Genomic DNA, 23176 nt, shown 5'->3' on the forward strand with positions numbered 1-23176 from the left:
ATCACAGGTATAAAAATAGTCTTCTTTTACCAATGCCATTAACCATTAACTAAACCTAAGAATGAAAATCTAATTTACATGGTTCAAAAACAAATAAAATCTAATTTACCATAATACAGATATCGCCAATAGAAAAGGTCTGTGATGTTGAATCTTCACAGACCTGTCAGCAACTTAAGTTGACTGCCATCTTCTCGACTAGTATCCGTACTGTAATGATCTCACTGCAGAAGCTACTTCAATACTGATACACCGGAAAAAAATGGCTTCAATGTCGGTTTATTCTCCGCGTTCCAATCTCCACAACAGAGACGTCGTTTCACTTCCAAGTAGTAGTAGACATTTATGTACTAATATCAAAACTACCTTCTTTGGCTCTAAATTGCCCGCGAAACCTATTTCAATTTCATTGTCTCATTACAATGCCCCGAAACTCCGGCGCGAACCTCTTATCACAGCTTCTACTCATACTTTCGATGTTGTCATTGTTGGTGCTGGAATTATAGGGTTAGCTATTGCCCGGCAGTTCCTAATCGGGTCGAATTTATCCGTTGCTGTAGTCGATAAAGCCGTCCCGTGCTCCGGTGCCACTGGTGCAGGTAAAAATGCAAGTATTCAATTTGAACTGATTTTTATTTACACCGTGTTGGAAAGTGTAAATATGCAAGAATGTGATTCAATTGAATTTCTATATTCGGTACTTCCTGAAAGAAATGAAATTATGCCAAGTATCTGATTTGAATTAAATTTCCTCCAAGTAATTTACTCAAGCATCGCCTTTAGTCCATTCATATTGCTAGAATTGGATTCTTCCAACTGAAAAGAACAAGGCATTTTGAAAGAAATAAAACCATATCAACATTAATCATAGTGTGTGGAAAGTCTTAAAATATAAGAAGTCAATTATGGATTCTATTTAGTCAATTCTCATGTTTGGAAAGGTCATAGTTGCTAGAACTCAATTATTTCAACTAGAAAGAGAAAGGAAATTCTAAAAGAAATGAAATCATGCCAAAACTTGATATGATTTGCATGAATTCAACTCAATTGTACTCTTGCAAAAGATTTATTTCCAACAATGTATTCGCTTTCTTGGCATTTTAATATGGTTACAGGGCAAGGCTACATATGGATGGCACACAAGTCACCGGAGAGTGATACATGGGAGCTCACAATGCGAAGCCACAAGTTGTGGAAAATGCTTGCGGATAGTATCCATGATCAAGGTTTGAATCCACTTGAGGTTCTGGGCTGGAAGATGACTGGTATCTAATTTAAATCTTCTTTCACTTTTTCTATAAAAGAAGTCTTCTTCTTTTCACTATTGAAGTTGTTTGATTGAAAAAATTAGTTTTATGGTCATCCAATTTTCAGGAAGTTTGTTAGTAGGCAGAACACCTGAAGAGTCAGAGGTGTTGAAAAAGAGGGTGCAACAGCTATCTGAAGCTGGATTAAGAGTGGAGTATTTGTCTAGTCATGATTTGCATTTGCAAGAACCTGCAATACAGGTTGGGGAAAGTGGCGGGGCTGCCTTTCTTCCGGATGATTGTCAATTGGATGCTCATCGTACTGTTGCATTTATTGAAAAGGTCTCTTAGTCTTTACTTCAAATTTATTTTATTTTAAGTAATTGTTTCAAACGTTTAAGTTCTGTTGCATGGTTTATGTTGTATGTAGGCTAATAGATATTTTGCGACAAAAGGGCGATATGCAGAGTTCTACCATGATCCAGTGATAAGTTTATTGAGGTTTGTTTGTTGTCATTTTGTTTTGATTGCTTGAATCTCAATCATATTTTGTAAGTTGATTTTTATTGGGAGGTGATATGGTTTATGAGATACTACTTTTATCCAGATCTTCTAGCAGTGGGGAGATTGAAGCTGTTCAGACTTCCAAGAATACCTTGTATAGTAAGAAGGCTATTGTAGTTGCAGCTGGTTGTTGGAGTGGGTCTTTGATGCATGACCTATTTAGAGAGTATGATATTGTGTTTAACATCCCTGTTAAGCCTCGAAAGGTTGGGATTATGACGCGAAACCCAACTCTGTCATTTTTCCCTTTTTTCCCCTTCCTCTCTTCAGAATATAATTTCAACTAAGGTTCTCAGCTTCTTTATTTTGTTTTGTTTTACTCCTTTTTGCCCCTTCCTATATGGGTTTTTAAATTTTTCTTGTACTTTCAGACATGGTCAAGTTGAAAGGGTTGGTTGTGTAATAATTGAGTTATTCTAGGGGAAAAGTCAGTTTTATGACCAATAACCTTTTCCCCTAACCTGACTTGGGTTACTCTCTAATGGATGAACCATGTTTAACATGTTAGTGGTCTTTATACCAGAATTTAGACATTATGAGATATTCTATGTGCATATGCTTCTGTGATCTATGACACTGAATGAAAGAAACAAAATGACACCTAAGCATGCTCATTCATGCTCATCTGAAGAAACTGTTTATGGGAGATAAACATTTTAGTAAGAAAATAATTTGGTGGTTGTGTGACAGTGTTAGTGACACAGTGTCATCAAATTTCCTAGGAAGGAATTTGTGGTAATAGAGGGATTATTTGTAGATTTACTTAAGTGGTTCTTTTCTTGCAATGCCTAGTTAATCTAGTTCGAGTTTGTGTAGATAATGTTCAGTTCAGTACATAATATCTGTTTTTGTCCTGATCTTCTGCCAGGGTCACTTGCTTGTGCTTGAGAGCTTTGGCTCTCTTACACTGAATCATGGCGTGATGGAGGCGGGTTATGTTGATCATCAAGGTGCAGGAGTGAATTGCACCAGTGCAGTATCAGGACTGTTTGATCATAAGAAAAACTTGTCTGTCTCAATGACAGCCACCATGGATGTAATGGGAAACCTTGTTCTTGGTAAATTGTTGTTATCCTTGCTTGTAAGGTTTTACTTTTAATTGATCCTTTCTTGAACTTTGTTGGAGAAAAAATCCCTGATCTTTTTCATTAAAATATAACAGTAAAAACTATATTAATCCTTTGCATTTAATCTGCATGACCAGTCTTGTTCCTAATGCTTTATACATTTAGTCTTAGTTCTTCTTTGTTATAGCAAAGCCCCTTCCCATGTATTTTACTGAAGCCCTGGTACTATTTTCATGTACTTGTGGTTTAAATCTATTTGTTCCAAGTATACTAACAAACATACATATTAGAAGCTGTCCCTGGTATAAATGTGAGAAAGTTTACGCCCTAGATTCTTATGGTTTGGAAATAAAGGTTTCATTGTAATTGACTTACTTTTTACCTGGACCGTTTACAACTTGTCCCTTTGCTGATCTTTATTATTTTTCTTTTGTCTCCCTCCAATACCTTTTTCTTCATAATGCCTGGTTTTGTAACACATATTGACATATCTGTATGTGCTAGTGTTACCAATGACCACCATCTCCTCTCTGTCTTTTAGGTAGCAGCCGTGAGTTTTCTGGGTTTAGCACTCAAGCAGATGAATCTATTGTTGGTCATATATGGAACCGGGCTGGAGAATTCTTTCCCAAATTAAAAGAGGTGTACCTTGGGGATTTAACTGCAAGCAGAAAACTGAGAATAGGATTACGCCCTTACAGTAAGTGCATATAATATGAAATTTGTGGAAAATATGACAAATGAATTCTAAATAACTAGAATTAAGAATTTGACACGTATACTTCGAACCCTTGTAAATTAAAAAATCACATTTTGCTGGTTTCAGTGCCAGATGGGAAGCCGGTCATTGGGTCTATTCCTGATTTTCCAAATGTGCTCATTGCAACTGGGCATGAAGGTGGAGGACTTTCACTGGTAATATTTCTGAACTTGTGTTCTCTTTCCCTAGAATTTAGTACTTGGTTTATATGGGTTTGTCCTGTGTATTGAGGTTGTTAATCTGGCTTTATTATTCCAGTTTTTAAGCTAAATGGGACATGATGATTCTTATTATCTCGTCTGAATCCTAAAGATTCAGTTTTGTGTACAAACAAAAGACAGAGATGTAGTCCTACCCAAGCTTGTCAGTATGAGATTCATTATTTTGGTATAATTTCCAGGCTTTGGGTACTGCTGAAATGGTTGCTGATATGGTGTTGGGCAACCCTGGCACTGTCAATTATGCTCCATTTTCTGTTCAGGGGAGATGTTGTTGATACAACGTATCATAAGAGAAACATGAAGGTTGACAAATTGGCAGACTAATTATTGTTCAGGGCTGCTGGTTCTTAGGCTAGGTAACAAGGAATTATTTTTGTTGCATATATTTTTCTCTGTCTTGACCTGTAGTTTTTCCTATGTATGTTGTTGCTTTGACATCTTTTTTTTTCACAGGCACACATTTAGATTCTTCTTGCTTATTCCTTTTTTCATCTTTCTTATGTCAACCTTTCTCGGACATCTCTGGAGGATGAACTAAGATGTTTCAGTTTAGATTTTGATTCTTCTTTTGCTGTCTATTCTTTTACTAGATAAGCAAGAGGTTAGTAGAATGTTCTATCTCTTTAAGACTAAAGATGCATAACCGATATCCTCTGTTTCTGTTTCTGTTTTTTTTTTTTTTTTTTTTTTTTTTTTTTTTTGTGTTTCCATAAAAACTCTAGCAAGTTGTTAGAATACATATGAGTGTGTAGGTGATCAGATTAGATCTTCGAGATCTGATTTTACTCTCTTGTTAATTAGTAGCTTCCTAGTTTAGATTAGTCTTAGCTGTAAGGAAACTTTTCTATTTATTCTAAAGACTAAAAAGCTATTAGTTAGTTAGTTTTATCTAGGACCAGTCAGCTATCATTTTGTATATAAAGGTTTATCTACTCTTAGAATAATATATTCAGTTGTTGCTGTTGCTGTTTGCAGTTTAATTGTAATTTGTTTCTTATATTATTTCCAGAGTCACACTCACGTTGGGAAAAGGGGATTACTTAGTTGAAGAATCTAATAATAGATACAATTAGACTACAAAATGAAAAGCTTAAGATGCACATGCAATTCTATCTGAGTTCTGAAGTATGTTGGAGAGTCATTTCATGATGAAGATATAATTATCATTTAAAGTTTACAGTACAATGAATATGTTTAAATGGATATACTGTTAGGGATCCCTTTACCAGTGATGCCTCCTTTGGATCCACTATTTGATGTATCTGGGTGAAGAAGGTTGTATGGTATCTTGGCATTGCCCCGTCTATTCCTAAACATTGGATTTGCATTCCTCTCAGAGATTTTATTCTCTATCTCTTTAAGATCTTCATTGAATTTCTCAAATCTTTGCTGAACTTCTTTATTGTCAATCCACTGTAATGGCCGCTGTCCCAAGTACACTTCATCGGAGCTGTGTTGTGAGAGGACCTCCGTCAATACAATGCCAAGGGTTGTTTGAAATCTTTCAGGCAACATATTAAGATAGTATTTATCTGGATCCATTAGGAACTCAGCATATTCTTTTTCCCCTTCTTTTGGGATGAATTTTCGGCATAGCATGGGACGATTAGGAGGGTAGCTAGCATATGCATATTGCCCAAAGTTCAGTGAAGCATGAAATGCTGATGTAATCCATATGAGAGTTGTTAGAGCCTCTATTAGGTTGGAGACAGTTGTCATTTCATACCACCACGTCTCACTCTGCTTGTCAGTGTGGCCCACGTTTTTAATTTCTAACCACCATCCTTGGATTTCTATGTCAGACCTAACAAGATTATCGTCTTTGTAAAAGACGGAGCAGTAGTCTGTGACCCATGTCTTAATGGCATGCCATATATCAAGTCCATCTGCACCATAGGGATAATCCTCGAAGAGGAGCTGAACCCCAGTGGGACTATCTGGGTCTTCTAGTGCCAGTCGTCTGAAGAAAACATTCATGTTAAGGGAATAGTAGAAGTAGATGGTAGTGCAAGAGTTTCATATTTCACCAATTTTATTTCATGAAAATGTTTGTTTCTATTTTGGTCTTGTCAGTATAGTGATTAAACATTATTTTAGTTTGCACTTCTTCTATAATCCATGTCACATTCTTGTGTATTTCCATTGCACATATGATACTTATGCAGGTGATTGTGTACGTGCCATGGATGAAAATATTCCATGAGTACTGCTTTCTATTAGACATAGAATGCCAATCAATAGATGATATGCTTTTATGGGCTTTGTTCTGGATTCAACTTAAAACTTTAGCTCTGTACAATAGAGTAATCAACAAATTAAGTGAATTCTTTTGGTATGACTCCCTGATTCTCTTGTTTAACCTTGTCTCATAGACCATCAATTCCACATTACAGATAATTTTGTATGTGTGAATGATTCAATCAATGGGGTCAATTTAATTTTCTCTCCATTGTGTTAATAACAGAAGGAAATAGAATAAATTTTATTTAGAATGAAATACCTTTTGAGAAGATCAGCAGGAAGAGCTTGTTCATCAAATCTCCACTCTTTATAGAGTTCAGCAGACAATTCCATGGATATTTCACCAGTAAATAATGTCTTCTCAAGGATTCCTCCAGAATTAATAAGGATTTTCCTAGCCAATGCATTTACATGCATGGTGTCTTTAAAATGAGGATCTAATAGCCGGTGAATTGGGTGCATAACACTCAATTGCCTTCTAGTTGCAATGATGAATGGCTCAACAACTGCATGAGTGTGCAACCTTCAAAATGCAAACAACACAAGGAAGAAAATATTGATAATCTAACAAATAAGCATGTGCTTTTTTTGTTTGTTCAATTATTGGTGATAGCATACATGATATTTGGTATAGCTTGGATTCTCAGTTTAATAATTGTTTTATGGCAAGTAAGTAGCTGAAACTCCTGCATCAATACAGTGGGTAAAAGTCCAGAAATAATGGAAAACATTTTAGCACCAATATTAACGGAAGCATTTTAACTCACCAATGGCTGATTAGTTGATGGTATGCTGAGTCGTTGGCTGCAACATGAGCTTTAGCAAGTTGCCAAAGTGCTGCTTCAGTACCTTCACTTGCTGGTCGGAACACCCTGCTGATCTCTTTGTCCTTAAGAGGCCCAGGCAAGCTCAGTTCTATTGCTACTGGTTTTAGGGTGGCATCGTTTCGTAAGAAAAACAGTGTTCTTGATGCATAAGCACAAACACCTTTTGTGTTTATTTTGTCTAAGAAGGGCATGAGATAGTCATGGTGGTCCAAGATGAATATCCTCCATTGATACATTGCCTGTGATGTATGTTTGGAAGTCCAAAATAGAAGCAAGTAGGAATAAAATATCTCATTGTGAAATTTGCATTTGAAATATGGAATAGAAAATCAATTATTATTAGGGTGACTTAAGCTGTTGCATCTGTCGTTTCTTCCTTTTCTTCAAGTTTATTTGTTTCCTTATTCCTATTAAATATTTTTTCTTATCTCAAGTCCAAACAAAGTTAGAAACAAAGAGATCCAAGTTGAAGCATGAATATTGAATTTACACGTTGAAGTCATGAACCTTTTACTGTCAAAATTTCAGATTCTCTCATCGTGTTAGAGATTTCTTATTGAGATAAGTCCAAATCATTAGTAAACCTGAGCCATTGTGGTAATTCATTTCTAGTTTGATAGAAGAAACTTTGGCTCATCCATATATTTAGTGAGTTGGATGTAAATAGTCCACAAAATCCAATAACGAAGTATTCCTAGTAAGTTCCTAGTTGAATTTTAATTTGCTAGTTCAAAATTTATGTGGGATTTACTCTTAAGCAGATTCCACAAATTATGAATTTAATTATTCATGCACTTTCAGGCTTACACTTTGAATCAATGGTCATGGTTTGTATTTGTTAGAATATGACAATGATTTACAATGTGATTTTAAGTATAGGAAATTGGTGTCTAATCAGCCACAGTTGTTAGTCTTGATGTCTAGCTCGTATTAGATATATTTAATTTTCCTTGTGAAAATTCCTGTGTTGGACTCAATTTATATAAAAATGCCAAAGACCTATGAAGCGCCGACCCTCCTAGGGGGTTGCCGTATGGTGTCGGACACTCCAAGGACACCTAGACTTGGGGACATGCCAAAAAACGTGTCCTTAGTTTTTTTATATTTCAGGTGGGGACACGGAAAATATTAAACTTTGCAAAATTATGGGGCAAATTTGAAAAACGCAAGGTAAAAATAACTTTTAATCTAGTAAGTCAATTTGGAAAAATATAAAACATAAACACATAAAAAGCATAAAACATAAATCCCCAGCCACACAATCCTAGTCGTTCTTTACTTCTCCTTCGCCTTTGATGGACCAGAATTTGAGTCATTGTTGTTTGTAGATGAAGTGGGAGAAAATGAAGAGTTGGAAAATGTTCTAGACTAGTAGTTTAATTTGAATGTTATTTAAATGAGTTTGCATTACAATAATTATCATCTTCTATATATATATATATATAGATTAAATTCGTCGTGTCCCCACCATATATGTATCTCACTATTTTAAAAGATGTTGTGTCCCTGTCCCGTACCCGTGTCCGTGTCCATATCCGTATCCCTGTCCATGCTTCATAGCCAAAGACTAGTTTTCCTAACCAATTTGAAATCTGAAATGCTGATGCTATAGCGAATACAAAGTTTCTAATATTTGTTGTGTGTATCTTTGTATGCATGATTTGTTATCCATTGGATGTAGATTGACATACTAACCCTAAGATATTATCCTTAAAGAGTTGCAGTTGAGATGTGAATATTTTTCATCTACCTTTAATAGAAATGATTATATACCAAAAATTATTGATTAATAGGCTCAACTAGTGCTTGGCTGATAAATAACTCACTTCTTGGTCTTCGACCCCCTCAGTCACTACGAACGCCCCCGATCAGTGCAATGGGATGCCTCTTTTTATCTATCTCTTAACTCGAAATAGGAGCAATCCCAATTGTTTCGAACTTATTTTTTTTGGAATGGAATATTTACAGAATCCCCTAAATAGGATGATCAAACCTTATTTCATGGCATTTACCTCTTTCTTATTCTTAAGCAAGTCCCCGAGGGCTTAATTGATCCATGATTTATGTTTCATCTTTCGCTTCCTTTTCCTTTATTTCGAGAAATATAGCGATCAATTCTGATTCTTTTACAATTTGTAAATAAAATTCAAAAGCCCTCTGTAGTGTCTACATAGTCACATAAAATTCTATGTTATGAAACACGGTTGTCCTTTTCTTTTAATAAGATTTTCCAGTCAACTTATCAGTATTTGTGCAATAAAATAATATTGCAAGTGCATTTTCCCTGCTTGGTCATAGTTATTTTTTTTTAACCCCTCTGCTATCAAATGGATTAAAAATCCAAGATTTGGTAAATGACTTAAAAGTTGCTTCTTAGTTTTTAAGCTAGATCTTGTCTCTATATTATTAACTTTCAATTTCTTGCTTACTGTTTTAAGTCCTACTTTCTCTACAACTTTTGGACTCTAAACTCTGGCTCTGTGATTCTAATTTATCATTAAGATCACAAGCGATGAGATGCTTTTGCTTTGCATTGTTGATTTCTCAGAGAGGGAGGGTGAGAGAGAGAGAGGAGGAAGAAGGGAAGAAGGAAAAAGGAAAGAGGGAGGGGGTTTGTGTGTGGTAGTGGGCAAAGAGTTGAAGTTATTTGGGTACCTGAAAAATATTCAAACCATCCAAGTTTGGCTCTATGTCTGACACCTTTATTGTACTCTGACCATGTTTGCCTTCTGGTGGGAATCGCTGCAAGGTATAGTCAGATTAGAATGAACAGTGCATAATATTGATTTAACATGACCCGTTAATTGTAACGTATAGTTAACTTTATCAGGTGGTGTTAAATTGTACTAAGAATTCTTAATTGTAATTTGACATTTTAACAAGATGATGTAAAACAGCAGAGATCACTGAAAAGAATTAAAAAAAAAAAAACTGTTTTATCAATGTGCTAGACATATATGTCTCTTATGTGTTTGTGTGGGTGGCACATAAAGATTTGTATATGAGCTCTTTTGTCCATTATTCCTTGTAGTAAGGCGTGCCTTATGGACAAATATACAGAGGCATTATCCATGATTTCCTTTTCCTGCTAGGGAAATGGGAGAATTGAATAAATGGTGCTGGTTTGGCTTGTCATATCAATTTCAAATTTCTAATGAAAGTAAATGAATATTGGGAAAACCTGCAAACATCGAATTCTTGTGGGGTTAATTCCTGCAAGCATTTGATGTCCAAACTCCTCGTCGTCCCTCCAGGCTAATTGATTCTCTGGAGAATAATTTCAAATATATTTATGATTGCTTAAGCAGATAAACAAAATATCTATTATTCAGACTTCATAAATTTTAGCAGGTCATCACCTGCTATAATTTGGGGCAACGGGAAATTTTTTGAGTCTTCTTTACTGGCATGGATAATTTCTTCGAAAATTCCAGCTGGTACCAATTTCTTCAATTTCTCTGTGACCTTTCCCCTGATTACTTGATTTCTCTTGCTAGTGAATATGTCACGTATCTCATCAAATGACTTAAAAGTGTTTGAATCTTGTTTGAATAAGGATTTTGCCTCAGGGATAAGAAAATGTGCACTAGCCTGTACTGAATTAGATATGAACTCTGCTAGTTTTTTGGGGCTAAGTCGTTCATCTGGAGGAACATATACATCAAAGTTGAATGCTTCTGGTGGGCACCCCCTTGAAGGATCTATACTCGAGTGATAGCAAATAAAAATGTAAAAATCTTATAATGAGTAGCAGCAAAAAGAAAACGGGTGTAAAATATTTTCACCTTCCCAGAGATCTGAAAGATGCAGTTGGACATCAGTGCTGCTGGGAGAGTGACCTGTTCTTCCCCTGCGAGGATATGGATGTTTTTCTGAACCACCCAAGATTGGCCTAGTGTGTTTTGGACCTTTATCTGGCCGACCAAGATCATTGTAATAATCATAATCATAAATTCGATCCCATTCATTCCTCTCTCCAGTTCCATCTCCTCTCAAGCTTATAAGTTCTGACTTCCTTAACTCCTCCAAAGGACTAGGTGTTTGGTTTGGCAGATAACTCTATGAATGCAACAAAAGGTACGGAAATTAGCTGCATTAAAATTTACAAATGCAAAATTTGTTTTGTTCGAGACTTACTGTATTTGAGAAGAACAAGCGCTCTGATTTTGTCTTTTGGATTGGGTATACCCAAGACCTACAGTCAAAGTGAATTATCTGATTGTCTAGAAATTCTAGAGTTGCAGTTTCAAGGAAAAATTCGTGTTTGTGTTGATTGACTATGACAAATGCCCCTGGAATTCCAAACTCTGGGTCCATACGGAGCTTTATCTGATATGTTATTGTTTTTGTGCCACTATGTTTCTTACTCTTTCCATACTTGAGGTAGGCTTTTTTACTCAACTTTCCTCTGCCTGTGCCTATCAGGAAACATATGAAGTAAAAGATTAGCAACAGGTTGATGCTATGTTTATTGTTCTTTCACAGATATATTTTATCTTAAAATTGATGCTGTGGCACCATAATTTTATGACCTCATATTATTAATTACTACTTAATATTTAAGTTGTGTATGTTTGAGGGTCATAAGCATTGATATGAAATGCACGGTGGCAAAAAGACAAATCTCTTGGAGCTTAAAGGATTTATAGTTGCTATGCTGTAACAACTTTGTGTTAAATGTAATTTTCTTTTAACTAGGAAGCATATTTCTTCATGTTCCCCTGGAATCAAATTGCATCATGTTGGTTTGAGATTGCAAAAAGATTAAGCTAGACAAACTATACTATAATAGCTTAATATCTTAAAACGTGAATTGATTATTTAGTTAGAAAGGGGTCAGAGAAGCTTAGATATTCTTTTTCTGCTAGACAAAGTTCAATACCATCTTTCTACCATTATATTTATAAATAGAAAATATAATCATCTGAGATATGATATACTCCATTATTCTGAACTTACTTGGATCCAGGACTGTGCTGCTATAAATCTGTATGGATGCTGATTTCCCAGGACCTGATTTCCCTCGACTTTGTAGAACAACAAATTTTCCCCTGATAACATATTTCCTAATGGAATGAGTAGGCTTGCTGTGGATGGTTCCCATGCATGCTTGGATGCCAGAGCGTGGCTTATGGGATTCCATGCCTATTTCTCTATAGTTTTCTTTGATATGCTCAATCTTTGTTCACAGAGAAGATTTTTGTAAGAAAACCCGGAGGAATTTGGCTGTGTGGAATTTTGGTAATTGGTGTTGATAACTTGAGGATTTCGATTGTATGTGCTTGCCTTTAGTCATTAGCTATTTCTGATTGGTTTATCTGGGGAATGTTTGGCGTTTCAAGAATGATATGATGTAACATTGACATAATCTACAGTAAAAAGTTATGTTCCTAACTTGGGATGTTAGCTATGCATCTGATCCATTGCTTTCCTGTATGCTTTACTTGCATATCACTTCTTTTTGGCATGTGTATAACACTCATTTTTTAATTTGGTTACAGCTGCAGGAAAATTACCCCACTGACAAAATATTGAGTCGTGCAGGCGGAGCTGTGTGATAACCTGCAAGGCTGTTACCCGACGTACTTCTGGTTTTATTCTCTTCTTTTCTTGCTTCTGGACTAAATCCAGTTGGGACTTTCTTCATTGTATTTAACTGAACTTGTTGATGCCCAGTTTTTGTGCTCTAACAAGGATTTGTGGGAAAATGGAAACATGTCAAGGCCTTTTTATCAGGAATACTTGCTGCAAAATACCATTGTTTTGGTTGGTTGAGTTCGGCCAGATTCTTCTCGAGCATTGCATTTGATCCTATTTGCTTGTAGGTCCATTCAAGATGTATGTGTCCTGCATTTACTTCAGATAAGCTTGTGATGGCTCATAGCTCTGGCCTCCGAGTGCATATTATGTCTTGTAATATCATTTGATTATACAATTGGTATGCATTTGATTCCGAACCCTGAAGGTGGTGTATGTTGGAGAAAAAAAAATCAATTTTGTTACTTCTGCTTTATCATTGATTAAGAAACAATTACCATAAGAAACCAAGGAGATGTTAAGGCCACACTATAATTTGTTAAGCCAGGCAAAAATCAATTCATTTTAACTTTAAAAGATAATTATATCCACTTTTCAAAATCACATTAATCTTCTATTAAAATATATACTTTTATTTTCAAATTTTTAGATCTTTTTCTCTATCTGCAATATGCACAGATAAAAATTCTTTTTGGTCCTTAACTTTTCTTTTCAATTATATTTTCATTCCAAAACTTTTTTAATTACAACTATTAAATTTAAAATTAATTTTTTTATTTCTTATTATTCGATACAAAATTTATTGAAAATACATATTTAGAAAGATAAATAGTAGCCTCTTATTTTAAGGAAATATATAATTTTCGGCACTTAATAATTATATTAATATTATTGTCTATAAAATTTGTCCTAATACAAATAGTTAGTATTATATTATTATCTATCAAGTTTTTAATATGCTAAAAATTAATTTTAAATTAAAATATCTATTGTGTTATTACATTAACATCAGATTGTCTTATTGTATATTTTATGTCATATGAATATTGTTTAAATATTAAAAATTTCAATTCTAGTTTAATAGGTTGTCTTCGTATACTAATAATTTTATAACTATATATCTTGGATAATTTGTATAGAATAATAATAAGTTTAAAATAGTAAAAATTTTGAGAAAAAAGAAAAGCTAAGGACTAAGGGTTTTTTTTTTTTCTTTCTTTCTGTTGCTTTAGAATGTGAAAATATTGAAGTGTAATTTTGAAAATGAAGGTGGAATAAAGAAATGGGTATAATTGTCTTTTAAAACTAAAAAGATTTTGATTCTTTGTGGCCATATCAAATTGCAGTGTGGCATTAACATCTCCCAAGAAACCATGTCTACAAAATGTCTTAGGTAAGTGGTTGGTTTAAAGTTGATGTCAAATTTGTTGCACTTATGTTGTGAATTTCTAACTGAATTATAAATAAAAGTTTTGTGCTTGGTACCTTTCATAAAACTTATTTTTTAATTTTGTATTTCAAACAATAATGTGTCATTTTCTTTAAGTAAAATAAAATTTACATATAAGACAACTAAAATTGAGAAAATAGTAAAATACTGTTGGATATTAATAAATTTCAATCTTATGCTTTGTATTGTTTTTAAAAAATAGCATAAAGTTATTTTAGTATTAGCATTGTATTTCAACATTAATTTTTAAATTTATCAGTCTAAATTTATTGATATTATTAAAAAGAAATTAAATTAAATTAATATTAAAGTTATTAATTTATTTTTAAACACATTAGAGAAATTTTCATTTATCATTTATGTTTGAATATCTAAAAACGATAGAGGAAAAATGAATAAAAATTATTAAAAGAAGTTATATTTTTAATGCTAGTTCATTATCATTTTTCTTTTATTTATCTTTGTTGGATTACAATTAAAATTACTATCAAAATATATTATTAAGAAAAAAATTAAATTAAGAGTAACTTTTTATAATAAAAAGGATATTTAAATACAAAATTTTTAAAAAAATTAGATTAAATAAGTTTTCATATACATTAAATCTGAAACGTATTATGAATTTTAAAAAAATAAATAAGTTTTTAAAGAACATACTATTGAAGAAAAAAGAAACAATGTATCAGAAAACGGCAACGTAAAAGAAAATCCCTTTCCTGAAACGCACCAAAACAAGCACAAAACACTTGTGACTCCCCAACATAATTGTTTCACACACAAGAAAAAAAAGTGAAAATGGCGATATCAACCCTCCAAAAACTCACCTCTCAGCTCCACCACCGTCTCCCTTCTCTCTCTCCGCTTGTCCGATCAACCACGACCTCCGTAAAAGTCGCGGACAGAATCGTGAAGCTCTTTGCCATCGATCTAGAAGGGAAAAAACGGGAGATCATAGGTCTCTCAGGTCAAACTCTCCTCAAAGCCTTAACTAATAGTGGCTTAATCGATCCTGCGTCTCACCGCCTCGAAGAGATCGACGCTTGTTCCGCCGAATGCGAAGTCAGTATCGCCCAAGAATGGTTTGAAAGGCTGCCGCCACGATCTTATGACGAGGAGTATGTTCTGAAGAGGAACTCGAGAGCTAGGGTCTTGAATAAGCATTCGAGGTTGGGATGTCAGGTTGTTCTTCAGAAGGATCTTCAAGGTATGGTCGTTGCTGTCCCTGAGCCTAAACCTTGGGATATTCCCTAATTGTAAAAACAATGTCGTCTTTAGGGTTTTGGCTTATCATTATGTTTCCGTTTTCAATAATGTCAACAAATGAAAGAATTTGGCTTTGCTCGCTGGAATCTAATGTTAATTTGAATTTTCTGCGGAACTATTTGTTCAATGCTATCTACATTGTGTAATTTTATGATTATATGGATTTTCTTGGTTTTATTATCGATGCTTTCTGGCTTTTTAAGCTGTGTTTGGTTTTAATCCAAAGTGAAATTCATTTCATTTGATAAATATAGAATTTATTTCAGATGATTGAAATGAGTTTCGCAATTGGTTTTAAATGTGAAATTTCACTCAGTATTTTTTAGTTTCAAAAATAACTTTCGTTTGTGCCCCATTAGAACGTGGAGTTTGGTTGTCTAGGTGGTTTATCTTTGTTGTGTTCCCCTTCCAGACAATTGCAGATATTGGATGTTTGAAAAGGGGCAATTGTATAGTAATCACAATTGTAATGCAAGTTTTCCTTGTGATGTCAGATTATGTGGTTAGTCAGTTATAAAAGTCCAGAAATAGGGTGAAAATGATTTGGAATGACCCTGCTCTGGAGGATCACTTTGAAAAAAATAAGGGCACAAGAGTTGAGATAGAATAACTATACATGGACAAATGCTGTTAGAATCTGATGGTTGACCTTTGAGTTATAATAATCCCTTGACCACCTTTGATTTCTTGTCATCATTTTTTAATAATCCCTTGATGATGACTAGTGAGCAACTAGCAAGGAGGATTTGAAATGTAATAGTTAAGGTTTCGCAAGTAGAAGTGCGGTATCTTTGAGACGAACGGAATTTGAAGGTTCACTAAAAGTATAGGAGATTCCACCAGTATCGGTAACTCTGGGGAGTTATTACGTATTTGGTGATCAATATACAGTTCTTATGTTGATCTGTCTAGTATAGCAGTTAGCAATTCTAGTTGTTAGTAATTCATCCTGGTGTTCTTTTTCTGGAACCTGGTGCGTTAGCTACCATTTTCATAGATTACTTAATGAGATCAACATCAATAGGTTGTTCCTTGCTGAACTTGAGGTAGAAAGAAAAAATCTGAAGTTTCAAGCCTGAGCAGATATTCTCCTAACTATTCAGGATTGGCACCTCATATTCAATGCATGGTTATCAAGATACACCAAGGCATGTCAGCCTGGAGACCTCTTGGTTGCATAGGTGCTAAAGCAGGCGCCTTTGCAATTGCCTATAGTGCATAGAATGCATGGTTTTGTAAGATTTTATTGTTCAAATTTGTCAAGATATGACCAAGGATTACACTGCTGTTGATGGTATTTTGATATAAACATATTGGTTATAGTATAACTGATTTTGGACATGGTGATTATTTGACAATTGGTTTAGAATGTGAAAAGGGCACAAGACAGGCTGCCCTAAAGCATTGCCTAATTGGAAGTTGATGAAACCATTCATTCGCAGCATCTAATGGCCTGTAGACTTGGAATGGTTAGAGTTTTGCCCTGTCTCTTCCGAATTGGTTCCCTAGTCCCACCTGCTTTCCTGAATTGCATATAGTTGTAAATCTTGAATTGGAGACTTTTTTTATACTCCTTAATCAAACCTTTTCTCAGGGGTTTTCTTTATCCACCTCATCAAATATCCTTTTTAGCATCTCAAAATCTATAATGGTAATTGAATGTCACTGTCATCGGCATTTTCTAAACTGCTTGATGTGTTTCTGTTGGCTACCTTCTGAGTAACTGAGTGTCGCTAATATCAAAGTGGTTTCCTGTTATTACTGGGTATTCAATTCCATTGCATTCTGTAAACAGCAGTAAGGTAACAAGTAAATTTTGTCCACTTATCAGAATGTCTGGTTTTTTCTTAATGAGAAAATCAAACACGAATTCTACTTTGGAGTGTCCTTCATTGCATTATGTGCTTATGTGTGTATGAGATGCAATAGAATAATTGAAAAGATACCAGTGTTATTTATTAAATGAACTGAATTTCATTGCAACAAAATATTGAATATGAAAAAAAGGCATAAAATTCAAGGATTTTATTTCAAATTCTATTCTACTGTAGAAACCACATAGTTCCTGCATGTTCGCATGGTTTTCTACAAGCTAGTCACACTGTTGCAAACTTCAAATTTATGAAATCTTTTTAAAAAAATAATCGAATTTATTAAAAAAGGCAATATGCCAATTTCAAATGGTTGCACTGTTCTTTAAAACCTAGTACTCTTTTTTTTTCAAAAAGAAAAAAAGAAAAAATTAATTTTACTTTACCGGATGGCGTTATTTTGTGTATTTGTAGCTTCGCCAGTAAGAGTAAAGCCCATCAGTACTTGGCCCAAAACTGTGGCTGGCAGACAGAGGAAGGTTAGAAAACCCATCTATCTTATTTTTCTTATCGTCAAAACCCTAATTCGCATCGCTATAAATTCTTCTCCTCTTACAATCATTCTTCGCTCAGCTAACCGCGCCCCTTGGTCTTTCTTCAATTTATTTCACACGACACACTGTTTCCAGTTTCAACTGTTATGGTGTTGAGTCGTGAATCTTCTTTGTTTTACCATTTGAATAACAGTGTCGGTTTTATTAGCAAAGCAAAGCAAGTCAGCTTCTTGATCGGATCTTGAAACTTGTACGGTCCGTTCAATTTAATATCAGAAAACTTGCGAAATTGAAATTACAAGTCCAGTATCACTCGCCTGAATCTGATTTCTCTACCTGAAGTTTTCAGGCCCTTTTAATGCTGGCATATTCTTTTCTTTTCTTTTTCTCTTTGGAATTGGGTTCTAATGTTATATTTTATTTGAATAGAAGCAAACGCACTCTGTCCCAAAACCGTTTGATATAAAAAACGAAGTTGTTTTGAGGCAATTTCTTCGTTTGCGACATCAGTTATAAAACTTCCAACTTACTCGCCCTTATGATCCTTTATTTCTCTGATCTTACTGGGCACATGGTTGGATTACATTCTTTTTAAGTTTTCTTTTATTATTTACTATATACACATTACTCGTCTATCTATTTAACTGCGGACTGTTGAACCCAAATGAAACAGGAGAACAGTCAACAAAAATTAGAGAAATATTTGTCAAATTAATCGTTCAAATGAGGTTGAATTAAATATGAGTGGCAATGGAATGAGGTTTTGGACTGTGGAATTTGGTAAGTAATCTAATGCTTTGGAAAATAGTTCCAGTCTTCGATCAATGGATCTTAATGACCCTTCTGATTATTCGGCTATTTGCAGCCATAAGGATGACCTAAGAGACAGGCTACAATATAAGGATGACCTTGTATAAGCTAAAGAGACAGGCCGGCCGGCCATATTCAAAAGAGATTGCATAATTTTCAATATGCTAGACTTGTCTTAGAAACTACAATATTTTTGGTAAATTTTCCTTTTTAAATTCAGGAAAATTTATAATTGAAGTAAGAAAAGAAAAGACCCATAACTAAAGTAAGAAATTTTCAGTGACATGAACCTTCGATGGCATCGAGTTTAACATAGGATCAAATGGGTGCTCAAAAAATGATACCCACGGACGCATCCGCACCTTGTTCATATACAGCTTTCTGAATCTAAAATATTCTTGTTAACTAGCCTTTGCATTCCTAGTTTACTCTGCCCTATCTATAAATCCCTTAACCATATTGTTTGTCAACTGTCAACTGTCTCCTCCACTTGTCATCCTCCTGACCGCCCATCAAAAACTATAATAACTATCTCTAGCCTCCAAATAAGGCCGGCAAGGCAAGCATCTGTTCATTCAACACCAACCATTTTTTTCTTATTTTAATCTAAAATAACAGCTCCACGCCATGATTAGTAGTGCCAATACACATTTACTTGGACTCTTTCAACCAACTGCTTAACACCCTGTATACGCCCAATAACAAAAAGAATAGCAATAACATTATAAAAATAAAAGAGTATTAGCCTTCTATATATACATACCATACATCAAACAGAGCACTGATTTTATAGTTTGTCAAAGGAATCTTTTGCCTTGTAAACTATAGACCATTGCTTTCTCGTCCTCTTTTTCCAATTTACTCATTCAAACCACCACTAATACCCTTTCTCGTCATACTCTTTGCTTTGCTACACCCTTTTTTTTAAGAGATTTCCTTATTTACAAACCTTTCTTCTTTGCATATCTTCCCTTTTCTTGCATCCACAAGAACTTTGATTGCATACTTTTTCTGAAAAAAAGTTATTTCCTTTTGCCATTTAAAACTTTCTCAAATCCTGTAGCTTGGTGTTTTGGCATATAAAATATTGTGTTTCCTGATATTATTTTTCTTCTTGTGGGGTGAATTTAGTTATAAGTCCATGGATCCGGCAGAACTACGTCGGGTGTTTCAAATGTTTGATAGAAATGGAGATGGAAAGATAACAAGAAAGGAACTTAGTGATTCGCTACAAAACTTGGGCATTTATATACCTGACAAGGACTTAATTCAAATGATCGAAAAGATAGATGCAAATGGAGACGGGTTTGTTGATATTGAAGAGTTTGGAGGATTATATCAAACAATAATGGACGAGAGAGACGAAGAGGAAGACATGAGAGAAGCATTTAACGTTTTCGATCAAAACGGAGATGGGTTTATCACAGTCGACGAGTTGAGGTCGGTCTTGGCATCGCTGGGGCTGAAGCAAGGAAGAACTGTAGAGGATTGCAAAAGAATGATAAAGAAAGTTGATGTGGATGGAGATGGCATGGTTAACTATAAAGAGTTTAAACAGATGATGAAAGGTGGTGGATTTGCTGCTCTTGGTTCAAGTTAACTCATAATCACACACACACACACACACACATATAGAGAGGAAAGTTTTATGCATGGTTGATATATATATTTTTTGGAGGGGTGCCTCTTGCAGGAAACCTCTTTGTATCATGAAATATATATACAATGTCTCATTTCTAAGGGCTTATGTTTATCAATTAGTTGTTATTAAGAACCTTGTTTGCGATTTAATTTAGCTTATGTATTCTGTTTTTATGGTTTCATAGGCAAAAGGGAAAACTTTTTCTTCAATCTCTGTGTTTGTTTTCTTCTTCTTCTTCATGGCATTTGCATTTGCAGATCTTCTCGGTTAAATTCGTATCAACTATTTGACATTAAAGATTCTCATGTAAGTGAATGCCTGTGTCGATCGAAGAGAAACTAATGCTCTAATGTTATGGAGGCATGGTCCATTAAAGATTGTTGAAGGGTTTTAGAAGATAATAGATTTAGAATTTTGAAAGCTAGATGCGTATTTATGCCAATCAATTTTGGTTATTTAGTTAATTTAATATTTTATCTTTTGATGTAGGCTAGAATACCTGAATTTATTTTTTTATATATTTTATCACTTTTTAATATTGTCTATGAATTGGACAAAAGGATTTATATATTACAAAAAGATTAAAATAGTATATTATGTTAAATTTAAAGTTAAAAATTTAAATGGTATATTATGTTAAATTTAAAATTAAAAGTGTTTGAATATTAAAAAGTAAAATTAATGCATATGTTAAATTAAATTTAAAGTATTAAATTAATTAATTAATATCAATTTATGAATATAAATACCCATTTAGTCTTTTTTTCTTAATTTTTATCTTTTAGTTTGTTCAATGAACTACTTTTGACAAATTAAATTGAGAAGAAAAGAAATGCTGATTTGCTAAGAAAGCCTTATAGCTTAAAACATTCAAATTTAAAAAACTGATAAATTAATTATATCCATATAACTTAAAATAATTTAGATCATAAAGCTACCAAATAGGATAGAATCATAAGAGAGGTCAAAGTTTTACTCTTGTTTTGAAAAATAAAAACCAAAAGATTAACTCTTGTCTTGAAGAATAAATATTGCAGTATCTTCTTTTTGTGCTTAAAAATCTAAACTAGCTATATGTCCTTAAGCTACCAAGTGGTTATAATTTCGTCGCCTATATTAGCAATGAAATCAGCGATGGATGAAATATGTCGCTAAATCAGCAATGTCATTTTTGTCGTTGAAGCTGTCGTTATACCTACTGATGGTTATCATTGCTCAACAATTAGCTGATGGACTTTTCTTTGCTATTCCATCCCTATTTTTAGCGACTGAAAAAAGTCTATCGTTATTTTTTTGCAAGAAAAAAATTAGCAGCAAATATTATCCGTTGTTTGATTTTTTTCTAGCGATGAATTTACTGATCCGTCGCTAAACTATTAGATTCTAATAAAATTATAATAAATGAAAAGATATAAAATTTGAACATGTGGTTTAATCTTTTGACATAAGAGATATTGTACTTTCTTTTGTTATATTTTAGTACCTTGAGAATTATATCATTAGCAATTTGTGTCCGAATTTATTAATATCATTAATAGTTCTGGCAATTGAATTTTAAACAAAATCCATTTATTGCAAAACTAGCCTTGTATCCAGATTACAAAGCATAGACTTTTCTCTAGTTTTGTCAGATTATTCAAAACTCGTTAGAGATTATTCAAATTAAAAAAAATATATATATTTTCTCTGTCTTCGATTTTCTCTCTAAACTTTATGGAAAATTATATATGGTCGGTCAGTCTTGGATGAAAATTGAGTTAGTAACGAGTAAAATGGTGATGAAATCATAAGTAATTGACATCAAATAAATAAGCTACAACTATTAAATTAATAATGTCAGTAAAATATTAATGATTTAAACTTTCAGAATAATAAAGTGTCAAAAAAAAGATCATACAAATGTTTATATCAAAAAATTAAACTACATTATTCAATTTTGTACTTTTTCTAATAATAAAATAGCTCGTATGTGTATTATGAAAAAATAATTTTTTTTTTTTTGTTTATATCTATTAGTCATTACTCTCTATAGTTAGGAATATGTCTACCTTCTATGTATTAATCAAGCTTTTACTTTAGACGTTACTGTTATATTATTCTTTTTTGATAATAATATTATTGTTGCTCTGATAAATTCATTTCAAATCTCTAACTCAACTAGTGGATAGCCATTTGGGTGCAATATCCATGAGCCCTTGTATCAAACATCAAAATAGTATTAATAATCCATTCAAGCCAGGGATACTCAGCCTTGTTACTTTGAAGAAGATGATAATTAATGCCACTTACTGAGAGACTTTGGCATCTTCTCTTGTTTCCATAAGAACTTGACCTCAAAATAGTATTTATCATGGTCGTATATATTATGGATTTTTCTTGTCTATTTGTCTAAGTGTAAAGTTGTCAAATTCTTTCCAATTTCCCTTTTATTTTCCCTCACTCTGCAACTTTTCCCTAGAAATAAAAAAAGATAAAAATAAAAATAATCTATTTCTTAGCTATGCAAGTTAGAAATAGATTGCGACATAAAAAAGTATTTTATGCAAATTATAATTAACTTCCATAAATCATAATTCAAAAAAAGAATTCCATAAATTAGATTTTATTTTACAATGATATAAAACAACAATATTGAGAAATAGAGTTTCCTTAAAGAAAAGGATATGCTACTATAACATGCAATTCATATGAAAATATTGAATTCCTATCCTTCAAGTCAATATAACCAAAAGAAATATTGAATTTGTACTATATATAGTTAAAGAAATAAAAAAACAATTTTTAAAGCATATAGAGAATTTATTTTAGGTATATATTACTTTTGATTAGTACTGAATTTATTTATTTAAATTTTAAATTATTATTTTTATTTTATTTTCTATATAGATATAGATATAATATCTATCTTTTTTCACTGTAATAGACATTGGGAAAAAAATACGATATATATAAAATTTTGATGTAACATGCATTTTCATATCAAAGGACAACTACTTTCTAAATCTCATAGTTAATAATATAGTATAAAAAGTTTATTTAGAGTATATAAAGTCATTATCAAATATATTAAATATATAATGAGTTTATTTTAGGTATATAATATTTTGATTTAAAATTAATTTTTGTTTCAATTTAAAATAAATTTTTTTATATTTTTTTTCTTTATAAATATAGAGATAAT

General features: G+C 33.2%; 4 protein-coding genes across 7 annotated transcripts; 3 read left to right on the forward strand and 1 right to left on the reverse strand.

Annotated features, from left to right (window-relative positions):
- Window positions 1–89: 89 nt before the first annotated feature.
- Window positions 90–12993, forward strand: LOC8259704 (glycine oxidase). 4 transcript variants are annotated; one of them, XM_048376977.1, is made up of 12 exons: window positions 94–599; window positions 1116–1265; window positions 1375–1589; window positions 1678–1748; window positions 1855–2017; window positions 2680–2869; window positions 3420–3578; window positions 3705–3793; window positions 4039–4215; window positions 4313–4460; window positions 5662–11004; window positions 12429–12993. In XM_048376977.1, exons 1-9 carry the CDS (start codon window positions 263–265, stop codon window positions 4132–4134), a joined length of 1470 nt encoding a protein of 489 aa, XP_048232934.1. In that variant the 5' UTR covers window positions 94–262; the 3' UTR covers window positions 4135–4215; window positions 4313–4460; window positions 5662–11004; window positions 12429–12993. The 4 variants fall into 4 exon arrangements, with proteins under 4 accessions (XP_015579717.1, XP_048232934.1, XP_015579716.1 ...); XM_015724230.3 differs by lacking the exon at window positions 5662–11004; XM_002527219.4 differs by lacking the exons at window positions 4313–4460; window positions 5662–11004.
- On the reverse strand, window positions 4835–12299 carry LOC8259705 (linoleate 9S-lipoxygenase 6). Its single transcript, XM_015724229.3, has 9 exons — window positions 11887–12299; window positions 11065–11345; window positions 10713–10986; window positions 10287–10628; window positions 10109–10194; window positions 9583–9669; window positions 6868–7166; window positions 6360–6623; window positions 4835–5819 (listed from the first exon to the last, which is right to left on the reverse strand). Exons 1-9 carry the CDS (start codon window positions 12068–12070, stop codon window positions 5054–5056), a joined length of 2583 nt encoding a protein of 860 aa, XP_015579715.1. The 5' UTR covers window positions 12071–12299; the 3' UTR covers window positions 4835–5053.
- A 1634-nt stretch (window positions 12994–14627) lies between the features above and the next one.
- Window positions 14628–15358, forward strand: LOC125370710 (adrenodoxin-like protein 2, mitochondrial). Its single transcript, XM_048377243.1, has one exon. It carries the CDS (start codon window positions 14711–14713, stop codon window positions 15164–15166), a length of 456 nt encoding a protein of 151 aa, XP_048233200.1. The 5' UTR covers window positions 14628–14710; the 3' UTR covers window positions 15167–15358.
- Window positions 15359–17558: 2200 nt separating this feature from the next.
- Window positions 17559–20204, forward strand: LOC8259706 (calmodulin-like protein 3). Its single transcript, XM_048377242.1, has 2 exons — window positions 17559–18323; window positions 19485–20204. Exon 2 carries the CDS (start codon window positions 19495–19497, stop codon window positions 19951–19953), a length of 459 nt encoding a protein of 152 aa, XP_048233199.1. The 5' UTR covers window positions 17559–18323; window positions 19485–19494; the 3' UTR covers window positions 19954–20204.
- Window positions 20205–23176: the final 2972 nt, after the last annotated feature.

The sequence above is a fragment of the Ricinus communis genome, chromosome 7, assembly GCF_019578655.1.
Source record: "Ricinus communis isolate WT05 ecotype wild-type chromosome 7, ASM1957865v1, whole genome shotgun sequence".
In the NCBI taxonomy this organism is placed as follows: domain Eukaryota; kingdom Viridiplantae; phylum Streptophyta; class Magnoliopsida; order Malpighiales; family Euphorbiaceae; genus Ricinus; species Ricinus communis.